Source organism: Parambassis ranga, chromosome 15 (assembly GCF_900634625.1).
Source record: "Parambassis ranga chromosome 15, fParRan2.1, whole genome shotgun sequence".
Taxonomy (NCBI): Eukaryota; Metazoa; Chordata; class Actinopteri; family Ambassidae; genus Parambassis; species Parambassis ranga.
The window spans coordinates 12,507,763-12,529,565 of record NC_041035.1 but is presented as its reverse complement, the minus strand read 5'-3'; the positions used below and the strand labels follow the sequence as shown (position 1 = coordinate 12,529,565).

Sequence of the window (21,803 nt, the reverse complement as noted above, 5' to 3'; positions counted from 1 at the left end):
GGCCAGTTCTATAGCTTCTCTGATCGGCATAACAGTTCTGCTGTGCTAGCATAATTTCACAGGCCTTTTCTAATCATCAATTAGCCTTTTTAGCACGATTAGCTAACACAATGTACCGTTAGAACATAGGAGTGATGGTTGCTGGAAAAGTGCCTCTTTATACGGTACCTTTGTATATATTCCATTAAAATCTGCCTTTTCTAACTAGAATAGTCATTTACCACATTAACAATGTCTAAACTGTATGTCTGATTACTTTATCTTCATTGGAAAAAAAAAACATTTTTTTAAAAAAAATACATATTTCCAAGTGACCCCAAACTTTTGAACGGTAGCGTAAGTGTAGTGATGAACTGGAGGTCTATAATCATTGAATGCTGAAGAGACGTCTAAAATACTGTTGACTTTTCTGTGCTTGTCTGACCAGAGATACTGTCTAGTGAGATAAGGGATATGTCTTTGTATGCTGCCAGGTTAATTTGTTGTCTATTTTTACCTCCAAACATAACACAACGCTGCCTAGTTTGGTGAAAATTGAGTAAGGAGGAAATGTGATGCTACTACTACCACGAGGACCAGTCACAGTTTTTGTGGTCACTGTATTTCTAAAGTAGTGCTAGATTCACTCCAGAAGCGCAAATGAAGCTTTTGCATGGAGCCCAAAGATGCACAGTGTCACATGTAAAGGACTGTGGTTATGCCAAAAACAAAATATAGATGAAAATGAAGTGAACCCATCCTTTAACAAACCACATGTCCAAGTTTGTTTGACTGATAGAGCAGAGTTAGCTGTGTACAGAGTGAGAGAGTGAACACCCCTCAGAAAAAAGGACCACACAACATCAGGATGTCCGTGAAGTGGCCAGAACCAACCTGTTACGTTACTATGACGATGGCTAAAAGTCTACAGATAAAGAAAATAAAAACAGCACCATGTGTGATTTACAGGACTGTCTACACTCAGCTCTGCTACCACAGGACAAAAAAAAACACATGAACCAGAGGAGGAGGCACTTAAGAGGTGTTGATGACAATACTTTGGTTAAAACATTGAAAAGAAGTCAAATGCTGCATGACTATTCTGAAGACGCTTAATTCAAGCTTGTGCGTCAATTCTATTTTAACTGAAGGATGCGTCTATGGGAACATTTCTCTGGTTAGAAATCCATTGAAAGACAACCTGAATAATTCATCACCTAAGTGCTGCTCTTTAGCATCCATCCACCTCCCTCTTGTTCCTCAGTTATCCTCAGATCTCCTCTCTATAAAATCAAAACTCTTCCCTCTATCTCCTCCCTCATTTTCTTCCCTCTCTCCAGAGTATAAATGCCTTCAATTTTTAATATCTGAACAGCAATGATTTGTGTGGCGTTCACTGAGATCCAGTCCAGTAGTGATAATGATCGCTCCAGTGGTGAATGAGACACGTGCCAGAAACAAGGCTGAGATTTCCAATTCTAGTGCAAACCTAAGGATTTCGTAAAAACAAAAATCTGGATTTTCCAGTTATAAGCACAAACTAACAAACCCAGTAAAAACAATGATTTGGCTTGATTAGTTTTGCAAAAAAATAAAATAAAAAAAAAATGAAGCCAGTTATGTTACTAAAGAACAAAGATGTTTTGAGTGCTTTCATTCCAGTCACATAAGAGTTCAAATTGACTGAAATCACAATTTGGAGCTACCATTTTGTTATTTTTCTTCTTTGCAATTGTCCAAAGAATTCTTTACCTGGAGGTTAATGGGCTGGGAGCTTCATCTGGCCACTCCCTTCTTTCCTTTACAACCTCTGTATTGTCCCACTCTGGGTTAAGAGATTTTGTCAGGCTATCGCACCATTTTAGCACATGATAGCAGCACCAGGAGGAGCAGTGATGTCAGTGAAGGCTGCTCAGGCAGCTTGTAACATTGCAACTTTGAGTGCTTTGTGTGTGTTGAAATAGTGCTTGTGTATATGTAGTAGTGTGTATGTGTGTGTGCAAAAGTTGCTAGTTCTGGTGTCTCTTCATGTGCAGGGCGAGGTGGTCGGAGCGGGAGAAGGAGCGTGAGCAGACAGCACACTGGAAGGGTTTGGCGCCTGTGTGTTTCCGGTAATGACGTGTCAGCTCATCCGAACGGGCGAATCGCCAGTCGCAGTTGTCCCAGGTACACCGGTACGGCTTCTCACCTGCAGGACAGGAGACGGAAAAAGGGAAATAATGAGTGCAGCTGCCCTGAGATGAACTGAGGGAACAGAGGCCCTAAGCAGATGCTGTTGCTTAACCGACAGACAGAGCAGAGCTGTGTCAATTTACAGGTACTGACAGTACTGTCTGATGACACTGATTATCCTGAAAATACAAACTAATTCTCTGACTTACATGATTCATCCAGCTGGGTGGAGGAACTGGGGAAACAGGCTTTACTGAAAACTCCAGTTGTCTAACAACATATACAGTCATAACACTGTCATTCACAGGCATTCATCAAGCTCTCAAACAGCAGGTTTCTCACGGTAACTGCTGTGTATCTTCTGCATTTAGCTCTGGATTTTTCTCTTTGATAAATGCACTGCGTTTGTCTGTCACTCAGTTTTCCAGTAAACCTAAGCTGCAGCCACAGGCACTGTGTTAAAGTGAGTGTGGCCTCTCTCTTTCACAGACAACTTGGCTAATGCATACAGAAACTACAGGCTCAAAGGTGGGCGTAAAAAAAATCTAAAAACCTGAATCACCTGTAGTGATACGTATTTACACAATAACTTAATACAAAGGAGCAAAGCCAAGTTTAATTTGTGGCATTAAAAATAATGTAGTAGTAAATAACCCTAAAAGTTCTTTATTCGTCCCAAGCTGGGACATTTCGCAAGAACTTAAAACATTTAGATTTTTTTTGTATCTTGACTGTATGTACATGTTTCTATGTAATTAATGCCCTAACTGGATTCACACCGTTATTTGAAAATGTTCTATTCCAATGGTGACCGGCTGCAGATTTATAAAGATCAGTAGATATTTGTTATTCTGATTAGGGAAGTTAGGTTGAGTCAAACCTGCAGTTTTGACTCAACATCAACTTCTCTATTTATTATTTTACAAACCTAAAATGCATAAAAACATGGCTAGAAATATGTCTATACTATATTTAATTATTTAGTAAACCTAAAAAAAATACTCTGAGTGATTACCAGTCACAATAAACAGCTTCCAATTGATTGACACATGGAAAACTACCCACCAATGAATGTGAGTTGAGGTTTTTTTTTGTAATTTGGGCAAACCAGCAGTTTAAAAGAAGCACTACAAGCTCTGCAGGGACATTAAAACAACCAGAGCAAACCTGTTACAAAATTAACCGTCACCAAACCCACACACCTGAAACTAAACACAATAAGGAGAGACAATGAAAAGACACTGAGGGGGGGAAAAAAGAGAAGTGTTCACACACACATGGATAGACACACAAACAATCAGGGTAATGGATGTTGATGGAGATTAGAGTGGGAACTCCCACTGGGACCTAAATGCATTAGGAATCATCTCATACAGATTACTGACAGGTGTGTGTGTGTATGTGTGTGTATTCAAGCAGCTGAATAAGAGAAGAAGAATGAGTAACAGACAAAGATAAGGGAGGGGGGATCCAGTGAGGGGTGATGTTGGGAGGATGGCACAGAAACAGGTCGACTCAAGATGAATGAAAGTAAATAACTGAGCTGACGCTGACAGAAGCAGTGAGGATATGTTGTTACTGCTACACAACCTTTTACGTGTTGTGTTCTCATCTTGTGGTCTGTAATAACCACAATCAGCCTGCAGCATGAACGATGCCAGATCTAATTGTCGTGTCATGTTCCCAATACTGCAATGCAAGGCACGCACACCCACAACCATGCTCTGAACAAGCAGTTCAGATTCACAAGTAGGACAGCTTCTGGGTCAAGAGTGAATTTTATGTGTGTGTGTGTGTATGTTTGTGTGTGTATTCAGATGAGTGAGGAATGTGTAGATAGCAACAGAAGCTTTGTTTTGTTAGCTGGAGCTTTGTTAGGTGGGGCTCAACACCTAAGCACTTGTTTGTTGACTTAGCAAAAGTTCAAGATGTAAATGTGAAAGAAGAAAGCAGATTGGAAAAACTAGGCGCATAGAGGAGAAAGGAACATGCAGAGGAACAAGATGTGCAGACGCATCTTGTTTATATTTATTTATAAGTGTATTAAAGCATTTAAACAATTTTAAAATGGGCATGGAGAAAGATGGCACCGCGCGTCTAGCGCTGACCACATAGTCTGAGAGTCATCCCCTGGCAGAAGTGTGTCACTTCCACCTGTTTTGATGGAATAGTATATTGGGCAGAGGATGGAAATGGGGTAGGATACATTTACACACACATGCCAAGAAGACAACATTCTGCCTAGCAACATGGTGCCAGCGCAGATACTGAAATTCGAGTCCTTTGGGCAGCGTCCTTTTTTTTTTCTCATCAATTATGAGGAACATCTTACCCGTGTGAGTCCTGAGGTGGGCTTTCAGATGGGAGGACTTGGTGTAGACCTTCTTGCAGCCTGACAACAGGAGATAAACACAAACAGACAGCTTAATCCACACATTCACATGTGTTAGATATGTATTTACCCAATAAACTAAGCTGTGGTATGTGAGAAATCTGAGCTAATGGAGAACAGAAGCTGGGTGGAATGAGAAGTCATCAATGTTTGTTTTGCAGAAACCCAAAACTCACTAAAATGCAGCCACCATAAATACTGTGATTTGGTATTAGGCACTAATAACAGTTATTTTGAGATTATTTTTGAGTACGAGGATTACAATGTAAAATATGCAGTCAGGATTTTAATAGTTTAAGAAACATTTAACACAACTATAAATAAAAAAAAAATGAAAAAATTTCCCACATTGCTACGATTAAACTACGAGCAGCTGCAGCACAGCGTGACTAATATACACTTGGATCTGTGGATATGATGGATCTGCTTCATCTGACTTTAAAGAAGAAAGACGTGCGCTAACATGCAGCAGGAGGCTCTGCTTAAGCCTATTTTACATGCTGCCACAGGCTAGTTGACATTACATATCCTACAAGTAGCTGCACATACAGCAGCTTACAGTGTGTGTGCCAGTTAAAACAAATACTTTAATCAGAGTGAGCAATCTCAAGTGTGCCTGTATGCAAATGTACATGTGGGAAAAAAGGATCAAGGAAAATATCTATCTAGTTAACACGCCCACACACACTTACTCAGGTTCATTCCACAATCATACCAGCAATGACTTTAAAACCACAGTATTGTGTAGCTGAGGGTGCAATGGCTATTGAAAACCAGACGCTTGATTGAAAGGCAGTGACACACTGGCTGCGCTGCCAAAATATTCTAATTTCAGTACAGCATGTTCTCTGTCCTGGACCTAGGCACATATTGTGACACGATGGTCTGGGAAAGTCATTCAAAACGCAACATATAATTTGAAAAAAATGCACAGGGCGTCTTAAAATAAAGCTGGTTTTCATAAAGCCGACCTTTGAGAGTGACCAGACATTCACCTGACCACAGTGCAGTGAAAAAAAGAAAAAATGTCAGCATACAGAACAGCAGCGGACGTGTGTTATTCTTCTAACCTGGGTAATCACAGTGGTGGATCCGTCTTTTCTCCAGGTCTGGGTTGTTCCTGCGGTTGTAGCGGACAGGCGCGGTGCTCTGTGCTGGGTTTGGAGCTGGGGTTGCTACAGGGGCTTGGGGTAGGACCGTGGGTGAGCCTGGGACTGCTGTGGGACCTGTGGTTAGGGGTAGAGCTAAGCTGCCTGGTCCTGTCCCAGGTCCAAGTCCTGGGGTGCTACTAGCCAGCTTGGAGGCAATTGTAGCTGCATAGGATGGAGGAGGTGACATGGTGTGGAGAAGCTCCTTCTGTCTGTCAGGGCTGCCGGGCTCTGAGCTTGGCGGGGAGGGTGGCAGGTAGGGCACCTGCTGCTGGAGGAAGTGAGGGTGTGCCTGAGAATGAGGATGGGGGTACACCCCACCACCCAGGCTGTGGTAGGCAGGCTTGGCGGTTTGATCTTGTTGAGAAGCAGAAGAAGCTCCTGGCAGGTCATGGAAAGGCGTGTGGATTGTGGTGGCGGAAGTGTGTTGTATCTGCGGCTGCTGCTGCTGATGATGATGATGATGATGATGCTGATGCTGAGCCTCCATACCATTGCCATGGTGATGATCCAAGCCAGAGTTTAGGAGCTGAAACAGCGACCCGCTGTTGTCGTGGTGGAGAGCATGCTGCTCAAACTGTGAAGACATTTCCTGCTTGACAAACACCTCTGGCACTGAATCGCCACCATGTCTGCCGCCCGACTGATTGAAAACACTAAAGTCAGGTAACCCTGTCATGTTTATGGCTGACGTTTCCATGGCAATACTGCCAGGGGCATGCCGAGATGTGCTGCAGCTGCTTGTGGGCGTAGTGTTGGGGCAGTGAGGCTGTAAATTGGGGGAGAAACACGAGGAGGCGGATTCTGTTTTGATCTGAGTGAGACCTGCGTGATTCTGGTGCTGAGAGGGCCGCACCTGCTGACACAAGCCCATCCTCAGGTAGGCAACGTCAGGGAGGTAAAGATTCATGTTGAGTGTGTAGGGAGTGCCGGTGTTATCATCAGGAAAGAACTGGTTCACCACAGATGTGCTGTCTCTGTGTGACTTCTGCTGGTTGTCTGCAGGAGGTGCATGAGGAAGAGGCTGAGGGCTGAGATACCGGTCCATCTCACACTTTGTCTGCAGATAAAAACAAAAGGCAAATAACACGTAAAAAGAATGGTTTATATACAGAATAAACTTTGGGTAAATGAAAAGTACCCAGCTCTGACATGTGCACCTCTGAGGCACTATATTGAGAAGACAAAGGTTTGATAAGACGGTCACTGCTAAAACATTTATCAAGTAGTCATCAGTAGGCGGCTGCCACATTCCCTCTCTGCCTGCTAAGGCTGAACTCAGAAACCCGCTGGCTGTTGAGGCCAACAGTGAGGGTCAGGCTATGTTCATGTGGAAATAAAATCAGATCAGAATAGGAATTTCATGATAAAAAGCAGCTCAGCACAGGCACCACAGGTGAACAACTTTTTCCTTCATATGAATCAGTATTAAAGTTGGAGGAGCCCTGCAGCAGAGGATGAAACAGCAACATGAAAGGGAATGAGGAAACACCCATGCCTCCCTGCCCGCTGCAGCAGCAGCAGCAGCAGTCTGGGGATGGGCTGCTCCTTAAGGCTCCTGTTAGTACCAGCTGTTATATCACCCCTCTGCTGTTTCACTGCTAACTGTGGGGGACAGAGAGTTGCCGGGACCTTTCTGTCCGAAGCTGGAGTCAGTTGTTGTCAGCGTGGTATGATGGTAAAACGGGAGGAGGAGGAGGGAGGGAGGGAGAGGGGGGGACCAACAACTGGTGACCAACTGGCTGGCACAGCAAACATGCAGTGAATGCAGGCGGAGCAGATCAGCTTCACGTCCAGCTGGTCGCAGCCTGCTCGCTTATTACCGAAAATAGTGCAAAAACAAAAGTGATGATTAACAGCAGGCAGCGAGGCCGAGTAAAATTTGGAGGCCACCAAAAAAACAACCTGGCTTTACAACCAATCTGCCACGCCCATTCAATGAAACGCATCACTAATGTGTGAAGTGGGTCTGATCTGTAAACCGGGTTACCTGTGTGTAGTCATTCTGTCCTGCCTTGTCCGGGTCGGTAATCTTGCAATCCAAGCCAAACAACGCCGACTCCTCTAAAGCAAATCCAGCGGAGAGAGTCGCCTTCTGCAGCGGATAGAAAGGATCCTCCTGCACGCCGCCGCTCATCGTGAGTGTTGCGGCCATGAAGCTCCGACGCAGCGCCGCAAATGATCGCTCGCCTTGTTATGCAAAACGGAGGATGCTGCTACGGAGAAAAGAGCGGAGTCCGACGAGGTGTAGTGCGTGTGGTGGAGTAATTGAAGTGTGCCTGTCGGCTACATCTCCTTCCACTTGTTTCATCCCTCCGGCCCACAGACAGTTTTCTGTCTCGTTGTAGGGCGGAGCGGTCCAGTGTAAATACAGAGCACGCACCGCCCCCCAAACCTCCAGAAACGCTTTGATCATTCATTCACTGGCCACCGCCCTACGCTCCATCTAAATACATTATCAACAGTGTCGTAAAGTGTACAGGACCGAGCAGGCCGCATAAAGGTAGTGTGAAGGTTACACACGCGTAAAAACCTTCTTACGCAACATTTATTCATATTCTTCCTGCAGATATTAAGGAGAAAATCAGAGCAAGATTTTTTTTTAAAATGAAAAAAGACAAAAAAATGTTTACAATAATGTTAAAATGTCGCCACAACGTACATACAATAGAAATACTCATAGGGAGTTTTTATTAAAGAAGTTAAAAAGAAATTAACACTCTGAGAATAAATTTAAAATGTCCAAATTTTAGACAAACTGTCTCAGGTCTAAGAATAAAACTGACATTTTCAGCATAAAGTCACTGTTTTGAATATAATATAGTTAAAATAAATTTCATAGCTTTATTTAATGTTCACACCTCGTTTGTAAAATTTAAACTCTTTTTACTCTTTTCACATAGATTTGAAATTATTTAATTTCTCATCCTTAGCCTTAAAAAAAAAAAACATGCTTAGGTGGAATGCCCCTTTATTTTAGTCTGAAGTGTCTGCACCCTGGTTGTTGTACACTTTCAAAAAAAATCCAGAACTAAAAGGAATATTTACAGATGCAACCAGGGAGGGAAAAGGAGACAAATCATCTTTAGTGCAGTCCTCTGGCTGTGTTTAATATGACACCAATAGGAACATGGTCTGAAACGATAAAGGTATGTCTACTATGTCTATATTTAAAGCCAAAGGAAGCTCAGCTTGAGCAAAATCAAGGGCTAAACTTCCTGCGGTGCTGTCCATCTGTAGTGACCAGTATCTGCAAAACCTGGAAAAGATGAGAAAATAATGATAGACAGTCCTAATAAAACGACCACAGCCAAGAAAGAGGAATTTTTGGGCAGTCAGTTAGGGAGGAATGTGTACCTTGTGGAAGGTAATACCTCCGATTTTGGACCAGCATGCAGGGAATTTACCCTCAGAATGATATTTAGCCAAGGATGAGAAAAACAAAACACACTGGTAACTGGTTTTCTGCTTTTCTATTTTTAACAAAGATATAAAAAATGTGTAGTTTATAAGTTTACAATGCAAAATCCTTGATAAAACCTCCTACAGTTAAAGTCCTGAGTGAATGCTAGACATCAGTAGCAGCACAAATGTTCATTTGGGTTTCTGCTTCAGCTTCTGGTACCAATCAGGAGCTTCTTTTTTGGTCTGCAAACAGAAGAGACAGAGAGAAATAAACGATCTTAGAAAAATACAAGGTGCATCGCAGCAAGTGGAAGCGAGAGCTTTATTCTGACTTTCACAGTAACACACTACAGCCCATCTGCATAGAAACACTCAAATGAAACTAAATGATAATAATCATGTCCTATCAAGTTTTGTCTGTACTTCTGTCCAAGCAGGTTAAGGTAGTGTGACTCACATGGGTGTTGGCGAGTCAAGATACTTACAAACACAGTGGGTTTAGGTTTGTTTGGTGATTCTTCCTCTGCTGCCCTGTTGATACGTTTGGACTGCAGTTTTCCTGAACCAGAGGTCCTGATAGCAGTTTTATCTGTTTCCAACAGGTTTGGAGCGTCTCCCTGTCTGGACTGCATGCTGATCAGGACCTGCTTCATCACTGCTAACTCCTGCAGAATCACACGGTTTGTAAAAAAAGAGAGAGATGTGGAAACAAGAGTAAAACAATAAATAGGAGATTATGAGGAATGACAGAGTAGAGATCAGAAAGCCTAAAATTTAAAAAGATATCCAGGTCACATTTGACTTGACTGAAACATTTGCTTTATAATATTTGTTTCTAAGAATGCGCTGCTTCCTGGTGACATATTTGTCCTCAGGCTGACACAGCTGAGCTCTTAAAGTCCAACTATGGGATGACTTGCAGTCAGTTCAACAAGCTCAAGGGTCTGCAGGGGTGGCAGCAGCAGGGCAGAGGGGAGGACTCTGGGCCATTTCACGGTTCTATTTATCACCTCTGAGGACATGAGCCCTGGCATGTCGCACACACGCACGAGCACACACACGCACCCAACAGGCATCTCAAACAGCCAAGCGGGGGAACAGCTGTCTGTGACAGGGCACATACTTCATACAGCAAACGGCTGGTTTGGGGAACACACTCCGACGTGCACACACACACACACACACACACACACACAGGCGCATACAATTTTGATGAAAACATTGCAACACAGTGCAATACCTTGTCCAGACTATCAAAATAAGATTAGTTATGCTTCTCAACGAAGTTAAGATCATTAATTAATTTTACAGCAGATATTTACATGCCCATGTTAAAGCAGAAGCAATAACCAACAATATGTTAGCAAACACAGAAACAGTAGACAATAGGGGTCAACAGCTACTTTTTGAGGAATATTAAACTGAACAAGCCACTCTCTGAATCACAAAACATGAAATTATTAACTGATTGGTCAATAAATAATTCCCTCGAACTTGTTTTGCTCCCTTTTTTGTTATATGTGACAGCAAAATATCTTTAGCCATCGTCACCATGTTTACCTCTCGATGGTTGAGAAGTCGCTCCAGATCGGCAGCCATATTGTTTTTCACCTGCTGCAGAGCACTCCGTTCTTTTCTCAGAGAACTGCAGGTTGTGACAGAGACATAAGAGTTAATATAGAAACATTACTACACTGTTTTTAATTCAGTGTGTTAGGTGCTTATACTGGTTTCCGTGAAAACATAAATCCACCAAAAGCCTGTAAGGTGTCTGTAGATGTCTGTTTCATTTTGTATTTCAGAGGGAAGTCAGTTTTTGATAAACTCAGGATTAGATGTAAAGTTTACATTTTTATTTAAAACAAATCAAACAAACAGCACTATAACAGAAACACAACTCAAAAAGCCTTTAACAAGTGTTTGTGGCTTTTACGTTTTTAGAATGCTGCTGAAATGTTTTTTCCTGTGGCTGTGAGGCACACAAGTAAGAGCATGTAAGATAGATTTAAAAAAAAAAAAAAGCTGCACCGCTGTTCACTGTACTGTGGTTTATAAATATTATTCATAATGGCCAATTCTGAATATCAGCAAGAAAACGGTTAATGTGATTAAACCAGCACAGACATAAGCAGAGTAAAACACGACAGTGAGTGAGAATCTCCTGTGTCTCTGCTGTTATATTGGTAGTCCTGCACAGCCGCAGGAAAACTTCAATATTTCTGTCAGATGAGGAAGTTTGAGAAGCTTGACAGCATTTTTTCCCTCTCCTGTTGCCCCAGGTGAGCGTTCAGTGGTAGTGAGCAGCAAGAGAAAACCTGCTTTCTATCAGTTTGCATATTTGTCTGACTAAAATACAGAGGGTGACAACAGGGATTTAGGTCAGTGCCAGGTAGCTGTAAGAGTGCTGATGTGAAACAGACTTTGGGCAAGGACCAACTCATGCACACGTACAAATTTGCTCACAGGCAGTGTGAGCCAAGGATAAAGCAGAGGTACCTCAAAGAGGGGGAGGGATGTATTTTTGCAGGCTGCTGTGACCACAAGCAAATTAAAAATGTGACAAAGTTTTGTGAGAAAACTAAAATAAAATATTTATGTGTACCTGACGTCTTCCTCGAGCGAGGCCATGCGTTCCTTCAGCATGTTGATTTGTGCATCCCTTTGTTTCACTGTGTCAATCAGGAAGCTGTAAGGCTGCTGCGTCTGCTGAAGGAGTTGGTTGGCTGCCAGCAACTGAGAGATGGGTAACATGCAATGTGAATATACTACAATAGACATTACAGCACAATTACTTCTCTGCGCTATGTTAGCTTTAACTTTAATTGCATGCCAGAGTCAGGTATGTTGCAACAGGATCTAAACGTGGGCCACCACATGTGTACGTGTCTCAACTTTTACATTCACTTGTAAAACCTGATGTTAGGACTTAAGGAATAAAGTAGATTATACATGTGGTTAGTATCATAAAATAAAGCAAATCTCCCTCTGATCTCTGATGTTATCAAAGGCAGCTCGGGAGCCCATAAATGTTACTTTTATGAAGGCATATCTAAGTTGTATTCTTTTTATTAAAAGCATACATTACTGCTCAGTCAGTATCATGCTTAAAATCAGCTAAACAATAGATAAAGTTAGGGTGTTACATATTAAACCACGTTTACAGCCAGCCAGTAGTGAGTAGAACTGGGTGGGAGGGTAAGGACAATAGTTAGTTAATCAGAGCATTTGTGTGGGTGGTTAAGTGGGTAACACCCTTAGCCTTTCTGAATAGGAAGTATAATTCTTCACTTTTTTTTCTTTCATACTTGATGAATCATGAGGTATCCAGGCGAGTGCTAGTCAATCACAGCTGACATTTGAATGGGTGGCTTATTTAGTCTTAAACCTGCCCACACTCTCTGTTCTACCGTACACGCCCTCTCCTCTCTTTGACATTATAATAAGTAGAAAGGAAAAAAGCTAGTTCACTGGCCGCCAAAGCTGTCACTCTTACAGTTTCAAACCTCACTGGAGGATTTCAGGTATTGCTTCACAAGAGGTAGCCATGTGAGTCCTCATGCGGTCACAAACAAAATACACACACACCCAAAATGAAAGACACGAGAGTTGTATACACATGAACACAGAGTGCCAAACACAACAAAAGCTCAATGATTTGTGCAGTGAATTGTTTGGGGAATAAAGAGTGTGGCTGTCACGGCTTTTGGCAGCATTCCACGCTATGTCAACAAGTGTGACAGGTACTGAGACGAAAGCTGGTTACATACATACTCCGTGAGAACAGAGAAATTTGTTCATTTTCTTGGGATGGCAAGAACAAAAACAGAGTTTGTTTCGGCCGGGACATGTCGTACTTCTCAGAGAACTCCCTTATACAGCCCTTACACACACAAACAGGTTTTGAAGACAATTCACTGCAGTTTAGGTGAACATGTTTGAAGCAGAGGAGGAGGAAGATTTGGGATTGGGTCACTTTTTGGGATTTTGTAGTTTTGCTTGTTTGCCCAAATATAGTTAAATAAATATAGTTTACCTGAATGAGGGATGATAAGCTGATAATGTTCGTGCTCGTAGCATAACAGATTGAATAAAAGGTCTACTCCTACCCTGAAACTCTGACCAATCACACGACACAGCAAAAAAAAAAGGTTCTGCCCAGACGATGTGTCGAGAACAAGCTGCAAGACCTCCCAAACCAGCACCCCAAGAGCAAAGTGACGTCATTCTCTTCCCGGGGCTCTGAGAGCAAGAACAAGTTTCTCTGTTCTTGTGAAGTATGTAACAAGCTTTTACGTAGAAATCTGTCTGCAGTCTCTAGTGTGTCTGTCTGCTCTTTGACAACCTGCCATGACTTAAAAGGTAGACTCAGGTATTTGCCAGAGCTATTAAAAAGCTGAGGATGTTCACATCAGTGCTGAAGTGGGTTTGATGATTTTAACATACATTACTGCTAGTTTCTACTTCCTTCTAACCCCTGGTAGAGTATTGTATCTATATTTGCAGGATTCACTGCTCTTCTAGTCCTTGAAGAAGTTTGCAGTTTATTATGCTGCAACTTAACGTAACGTGTCTAAACATAGTAGTGTTTGGCAGCTTTTTTTTTTTAATTTATTTCGCAAACCTGCTTTAATGTCATGGTTGCAAAGTGTCTTGATGGTGTGAGAAGGTAAATAGTGGCTGATGAGAGAGGAGACACCAGGCCTGGCTCTGTAATAATGTTATGTCATGAGCTGGAACAAATCATTACAGCTTAGATAGAAGCTGTGGAGTAACTATAACCTGAGCTGTAGAAGATTTGTAATAGAGGGGAAACTGTGTGCTTGCAGGTACTGACTTGCAATCCTTTTAAATGAACATTAAATTGGACTTTGTCCCATAACAACAGTGCCCTGGTAGACATGCACCTGAGTGTTGTGTGTCTAGATGTGTGTACCTCTTCAGATATCTGTCCTGCCTCTGATTTGTGTCTCTCCAGCTCTCTCCTCAGTGACGTGTTTTGCCTCTCGAGCTGCAGTACCCTGCGGGCCAGGTGAACGCTGCACAATAGACACACAGACAGAGTTATGGAAACTACAAAACATGATGAAGAATACAGTAGTTTGTGATTGCAGGTCATTTTTTATGGATTATATAACTTGTGTGAACAGTAGAAATCTAGACTGAACATATACTGACTGTGACAATGACAATGTGGATGACAGCAAGATGCATATCAGCACCTGATTTGCAACTTCAGGCTGGAGCCTCTTACATAAACAGGGAGCTCACAACTCACCATTTTGACCATTTTCAAGAAGATACAGACTTCTCAGAAGGATTATTTAGTTATTAATTTGCAGCATCAGTTGTTATAGTGATGCAGCCTAGTTAAAAGAGATCCCACTAACACTAACTCTGTTTAGTGCATTTTATTGCTCACAGTGGAATAATAAGTGTTTCATGTGACTGTACCTCTGTTTTAGTCGTCTTTTGGCCGTTGTGGGAACATTAGCTCCGTAGCCGTATGAGAAGAGAACTCTCTCTGCCTCCTCTTCATTCTCAACTGGCAACAGATACACAAACACAAACACTTTGTTTGTCCAGACAGAGGTATTGATATCAGCCTTGCTTTGCTTTTGTTTTGCTAAGCCTCCCAGTTATGTGTTCAATGTGCTGGCTAGTATAGAACTACTGCTATGTACTTACTTTCAGCAGCCTGCATGGTGACCTGGTCCAACTCCTGCTCAAGCTTTTCATACGTCTCCAGCCGAGATGCCTGCTCGGCATTCTGAGCTTGCAGCTCTGCCGTCCGCTTCTCCGATGACGTCTGTAGCCTGTAAAACTCCTGAGTGAGAAGCTGAGAAGGGAGAGGGGGGGATACAATGATTGGACTTTCAGTGCTGCTTTTATTTGTTTACCTGTTGGACTTGAGGGTGGTACATTTTGTTCCTGTGTATTTTGCAACACACACACAATTAATTTCATCTTGGCATTCTAATTCTCATACACAAGTATTCACTCCTTAGGATAAAGAAAAAGTAAGAAATATGTAGTAACAAGTAAACAAAAACAAAATTATATACCTAGAAATACCTAGAAAAGGGAACTCTAACCTTAGAAGAATTTCACTTCAAGAGCATGCAAGGTGACTCAAACCTCAAATACAAGTTAGTGCAGGGTGGTGAATGTACCTTAAGGTGCACAGAGGCAGATTACAAATGCTAAGAACTCCACCTGTACTAGAGATCATGTGAGGACAGTGTGTGCTGTGACACTGCTATTAGCATGATTGTGTCACGTTGCCTGAAATGAAAGTGCAATTAACAACATGTCACAACATGACTGAAGAGCTCCTCTCATGTTAATACTTTTTCTTTCTAACTGAAACATTTATAATGGGATTGTGGGGTATTTCCTAAAGACCTAGTACCTACCACATAGCTTCCTATTAGCTTAAGGGAAGCCCTACATCTGTTAAAACTGACTATAAGTGACTGAGCAGTTTAACTTAAGGCCTTCAAATCAACATGTAATTTATAATTGCCTTATATAAAAATGTTTTTTTTTGTACGAGGCTATTTATTTTAACTGGGAAGTTGGTCATTTTAACATAGAGGTCAATGGGAGCTGACTTGATTTGGAGGTATGCAGATATTGACCATTTCTTGTTAGCTTCATTTTTCAGTCCTGGAAATTGCCACTTGGTTTCACCACAATTACATCATGTTACTACGATTACAATTCAAAAGTATGGAGTATGCAGCGCCTCTTTGATGTTATGATATCTACAGTATTATTTAAACCATCTGGCCATCTTTAAACTGTGAATACATTTGCAGTGTCTGTTTTATCAAAGTACCGTACCTCCAGTTTCTTCTGCTGCTTCTCACACTCCACCTGGCACTGGGCCAGAGCTTTAGCTGTCTCATCTTTGACCAAATGGGCACGTTCAGCTTCGAAGGAGTGCAGCTTGGCCTGGTTGGACAGCTCTGCTACACGGCTGTCGGTACCCAGCTGGAGCTGACGGAACCTTGTAGAAGAAATCACGGACACACACACACACACACAGATTATCACACACCTCACTAAAAATGAATCTGAGTTTTATTGAAAGAAAAAAAAGGTGAGATCACATGTTTTGGCAGATTATAGAGAAGTGTAGATAATAAAGCAGGGTGAACTCAGCTGTAGGCTTCTAGCTGAGCACAGGCATGCCTCGTGGTTTCGAGTGTTGCAGTGTCTACAGACCCAATTACATTTGGAGACAATTTTCTTGTTTGTTTGGAAATTGTCAAGAAAGATTACTTGGCGTGCCTTGTGCAAGAAAATATTTATTAGGCTTTTATGTTTCCAAGTGTTGAGTGGCAAATAACGCTGCTCGACAACAAAATTCAAATATGAAACAGGGGAGCCAATTCTTAAATCATTTTGTTTCATCACAGTATTACTCAATGACGCTTGCAGCAGCATTTGATCTTAAGTGGCTTTAGCTGGCAGCAGCCAGAAGGTTGAAGTATTCAGGTTTTTTTAAGAAAATATGAACATGCAGCACATTCTCTACTGTTTTCATGTGATGCATATAGAGTCATAGCTAAGAGGTATTAGTTTCTATGCATACAAAACAACAAAACAAAAATATTTTGTGGTTGATAAATGAAAATAATCTTTTCATTTATTTATCAGGCACCTTTCCACATCAACACCCTTATCCTATTCTTCCTTGTTTTTGCTTAATAGAGAAAATGGGTTTTGACATCGACACAAATTATGATCTTCAGCAAATTAAAAGAAAATGATCATTTGTTGGAGTCGTAAAATCAAAATCACAACAAGCAACGGTTTTCAAGTTACTCCTCAGGCAGCTTTGAGGCGTGCACACACACTCCATCGAGCCATAGAGTTTGGTTGGATAATATTAATAACTCTCGATTACAGCTGACCTGATAAGATTTCATCATCCATAGTGCGCAGGCCAGAGCTATGTGCTCACGGTGACAGACGTGTACACATGGTTGACATTTTATCCCAACTTTTATTAATGGCGGCTGAAATCTAGAAGCAAAAGTACCCGCAAAAAAAATGTTGCTTGCTTTTCCAGAGGTCTACATCAAATTCCAAATTTATTAGAAAGATTTACAGCTACAGCTGGTAAGAGAAAAACTGTTATGCCCCCTTAAGGGGTTTTTTCATTGCATAGCAAATTGAGGTCAGCTAGAGAAGTGAAAACGAAAGAAATGGAATCGACATTTGGCTTTTGTTTGGTAGGATTTGATCACTTTAAATGGTCAGTATTCTGAAATAGAGCTGGACATCCAAGCTTCAATCATCTGACGCCATTTCAAGCTTGTCCCATTCATTCTTTGCCCCAAAAATAGGGGCATGCGTGGGGTTAGGGGTTAAGGGCTTGAGGCTAGCATCTGTCGTTGCTGGCTTGCGATGCGACGCAGAGAGGGAATGTGATCGCAGCAGAGAGAGAGAGTGCAAGGGAGAGTGTGTGTATGGAAAGACTAACAGCTGGTGGTTTGGATCTAGAGAAATGTCTGGCATGTAGTAGTAACCCAGGACAGGGACGCACTACTGCTGCTGCTGCTGCTGTTGTTGTTGCTGCTGCTGTTGTTGCTGCTGCTGTGTGTGTGTGTGTGTCACTTCTGTTTGTCTGACAAAGTTAAGAAATTAGAAACTCTGGTAACTTAAACATGGAAAAAGGAAACATTTCCCCTCAGATCTGCCCACACATGACTATGTTAACTGTGTATGCTATAGAGGAATAGCACAAAAACAGGAGGATGACTCAAATATCTCCTTCAATGAGAAAAAAAGGTGGCTTAATATATGTGTGTGTGCAGCAAGGCTCACAAATTATCTGTTGCAATTTCCATGCAAGACGTCTATGACCCAGAGGGAACTTTCAGAGCCTATACCGACATGACCACTTGTCTAGCAATGCGCAGGTGGACACAAATCATTCGAAAAATGTTTAGAAGTGAAACACTGACAAAGCTGAAGTGTTAAGACGCTCTATAGAATCCTGTAAAACTGGAAGTATTTCCCTCCTGAGGCAGAGAGAACACTGAAATGTATTATTAGTACTGAGCAGACCTTCAGTAACCACTGATAACATGACCTCCTGACCCCTCCATTACAGCACAACATATTTGTGATGTTTGTAAACCACAACCACCAAAGTCCTGCCACGCCCACATTATGGAACAACAGATTGCCGCTGGCTCACAGATCTGCGTCAGAGCAGGAAGAAGCTAAAAGCCTTTTTGGGTTAACTTTGAGAAATTCCAACTCACTCACTGGTTTTTAAAAATACACTTAGAAATACCAGTTAACACCTGCCTATTAATGACTCTAGCATGGCCACACACACTACATGCTAACACTGGTTGCACAAGGAGTGAATTTGAAATATGACAGGTTAACAGTGACAACAAAGAATTGTGTCAACCGGTTCCCTCTTCCCTCCGGTGAAGTTCCTTAACTTTCCATGAAAAGCAGGAGGTAACCTGTTAGGCTAAGTGCTGCTGGAATCTGTAGTTAATGAGTACTAGTGAAAAACTATTTGAGCAGTTCAAGGAAATTGTTCTTTCAATTCAAGTTGTCAGTTGTGTTTTTGGAATAGTCTGCCGATCCTAATTTTAATTGATAGATTGAAGAAGAAGAAAATAAAACCCATGTTATCAGAATGGGAGGTACACGTAAAAAAGAAAACACATTTTGTTGTAAACTAGACCAACCAACCTCTGTATATGTTTTTTTTTATATGTATCAAATTGTGTGTGATGGACGTTAAAACTCACTGCTCCAGCAGCTGGTCATATCTGGACTGGGTGTCTCTCTCAGCAGCCACAGCTCGGTCCTTCTCTAGCAGGGCATTGTCTCTGGTCTCACGCAGGCTCCTGGTCAAATAGACAGAAAACAACATTTCAACATTCAACATTTTTTGTTATATTCTGCAAGATAAAAAAAACTTTTCTCTTTAGAAGTTGGTCTTTAATAATGTGTGATATCTACAGTGCATAAACCCATATCCTCATTTTACTAAATAATATATAATCATAATAAGTATTAATACCTGTTCTCCCGCTCATACATCTCCCTGGAGGTTCTCTGCAGGTTGTCTATCTCCTGACTGGTTTTCAGTCTAATGTTCTCCAACTCCTCTCTCAGTTTCATCTCATACTCTGACTTGTAGTGGTCTCTGTTGTGGAAAGAAAAACAAATATAAACCAAGAAATGGAAATGTTTTATGGAGGCTTTGTTGAGAGGTGAGATTATAATGCAGCCGGTAAATATACTGGAGGAGCATAGCAGCTGACCTGGAGGCTATATATTTTTCATAGGCATCCTCCCTGGCTTTCTTAGCGTCTTCTAATTGGACCTGGACAACAAAAATAGGCAATATTGATGACATCTTTCTATTACGGAATGTCTTTTTTTTATTGGTGATGATGAGCTATAGGGACCTGTAGCCTCTCCAGGCGGTCTTCTTCATGTGCACAGCGGACACTGCTCTCCATGTTCTGCCTGTGTAAGTACTCCTTGTCCTTCTGGAGGAGAGTCACTGATTGCTGCAACGTTGCCACCTGGAGGGCAATAGGAGGAAAAAATTATATGCAATCACAAAACACAGCATGACCAAGGAGCACTAGAATTACGAAAACAATGTTAAAAAAGTGTGAATATGTGATGTACCTCTTTGCTCAGTGTGTCCCTTTCTCTGGTAACTGCAGTGTGAGTCAAGTCAAGGGTCTCATATCTCCTCTTAAACTCTTTGAGTTCTGCTTCAAAATCGTCACGTTCTCTATTGAAAGAGTTAACATACAATCAAAACTGAAACATCACATGGTATGTATTACAAGAAACAAACCAACATAGTTGTTCCAGATATTGCTGTTGTAGTAAAATGTGTTTTATACATAAATTAGTACTTTTCTATTTGTGTATTGGTCAAGACTCATGTGTCAGCCTGAAAACGTGACTTTTCTATCACACACACACCGTTTGATGTTCGGGTAGTTCTCCCGCCTATAGTCTCCTTCTTGAATCTGCTGTTTGGTATCAGCCAGTTCCAAGGTCAGTCTCTGGCTCCTCAACTCCAACTCTGTGCGCAACCGCCGCTCCTCCTCATAGCTCTGCGAGTGCACAAAAGAGAAAATGAGGCTGAGTGTATAGTACATATTTGTATGTGTGCACTTGAAATTTCAACATTTCTGTTTATTTAAATTTCACATTGTAAAAACATGAAACTACAACACAATGCATAGGCGGAGCAAAGGGTTTATACCTCCATCAAAGCCTTCATCCTTGTCCTGTGTATGTCCAGCTCTTCAGTCAAGCTGCCATTCTTCACAGTGAGCTCAGTCATGTGAGTCCGCAGAGGAGTCACCACCTCATAGAAACGCATCTAAACACAGAGCACAAAGAAACAGTCACCATGTTTCCTGACAGTTTCATAATCTTATATATTATGGTGTGACAAGAGACAACCCCTCCACACTTACAGCTACGTATTCTTGTATAGAGAGTTTGCCATCAGGGAGGCCGCGGAGCTCCTGGTATCTATCCGGGGAGATGTCCAGATCCCTGAGAGACCGCCGCAGCTCTCCAGCCCTGTCACACAGCTGGTGGTTTGTCTCTTCCAGCTGCTGCTGCCTGAGCAGGATGGCCTCCATCTCCTGCTTACGCAGAGCTTGCTGCTTCCTGGTGATCACAAATATTTGTGCTTGAGGAGGTAAATTAAAGGTTATAATACAATAATTGAGTTTCTTCTGGTACCTGACATTTCTCACCTGTTCTCCTCCTGGGCAAGTTTCAGCTGGCTGTCCAGTTTTAGGGACAACACTTGTTTCTGATGCAGGGTGTCGTTAAGCCTTTCTTCCAGTTCCTCAATCTGAGACATAATAAACATGTGAAACAACTCAAAGGACTACTTGACTGTCACCCTGCGGCATCCCTCTCTCCTACCTTAGACATATGATCCGCCTTCATGTTGTCTATGATGAGATTCTTCTGAGAAAGCTCGATTTTAAGTAGTTGGACATTGTGCAGCAGTTCCTTCCTCTCGATCAGCTGCCGGGTCACCTTCTGGGAGCCGCCACGCTGCTCGTCGGACGAGGAGACATCCTCGATGGTGGGCACAGTCGTCTCCAGGCTGATATCCTCAGACTCGAGGTCCAGGGAACTGGAGGCGTTGACTGCTGCTGTCCTCAGCTGCTGCTTCTTCGGAGGCATTGTGTATTGTTTTGGGTTCTGACTTCAAGTGATCTTTTTTAGCTAGCAAATGTTAACCGGCAAGGCTAGTACGGAGGAGATTATTGAGAGATTACAAAGTTAATCAAGACTTCGCGGAAATCGCGATATGTGGCTTTTAAACGTTTGGTGTAAAAATTCTAGGCGCCTTTGAATACTTTTATTGCCATTGCTTGGCAATCAAATTATGGCTGACTCCATCCACGTCCAGGGATTACCAACGGCACTGAAATGTTTTTGTTTTTAAGGGTCCCGCTTCTATCCGTCTGCTAACCGCCGACAGCTCCCCTGTTTGGTGGCATTACCTGCAGCCCCCTCTGTGGTACTACACGTTTATTACAATCGACACGCCCTCCCCGACATACAGTTACAATGCACAGCCGTGCAGTACCCCCTCCTAACTTCTAGGGGTCGCTACAACATTGGTGAACTCTAATAATCGGTCCCTCCTCTTCCGTCTTCTGCTTTGT

The 21,803-nt window shown here is 42.1% G+C and overlaps 2 protein-coding genes across 2 annotated transcripts; both read right to left on the bottom strand.

Annotated features, from left to right (window-relative positions):
- Positions 1-230: 230 nt before the first annotated feature.
- Positions 231-8,140, bottom strand: klf5a (Kruppel like factor 5a). The gene is given in 6 exon segments (XM_028424149.1): positions 231-2,167; positions 4,484-4,543; positions 5,614-6,751; positions 7,682-7,869; positions 7,872-7,916; positions 7,919-8,140. Coding segments are annotated over 6 exon segments (1,803 nt in total). The 5' UTR covers positions 8,112-8,140; the 3' UTR covers positions 231-1,988.
- Positions 8,141-8,645: 505 nt separating this feature from the next.
- Positions 8,646-21,636, bottom strand: pibf1 (progesterone immunomodulatory binding factor 1). The gene is made up of 19 exons (XM_028423096.1): positions 21,049-21,636; positions 20,874-20,974; positions 20,586-20,784; positions 20,369-20,488; positions 20,083-20,216; positions 19,777-19,885; positions 19,548-19,667; positions 19,401-19,462; positions 19,157-19,282; positions 18,882-18,980; positions 15,940-16,105; positions 14,782-14,932; positions 14,548-14,638; positions 14,030-14,132; positions 11,699-11,829; positions 10,657-10,741; positions 9,582-9,761; positions 9,255-9,339; positions 8,646-9,027 (listed from the first exon to the last, which is right to left on the bottom strand). Exons 1-18 carry the CDS (start codon positions 21,313-21,315, stop codon positions 9,286-9,288), a joined length of 2,298 nt encoding a protein of 765 aa, XP_028278897.1. The 5' UTR covers positions 21,316-21,636; the 3' UTR covers positions 8,646-9,027; positions 9,255-9,285.
- Positions 21,637-21,803: the final 167 nt, after the last annotated feature.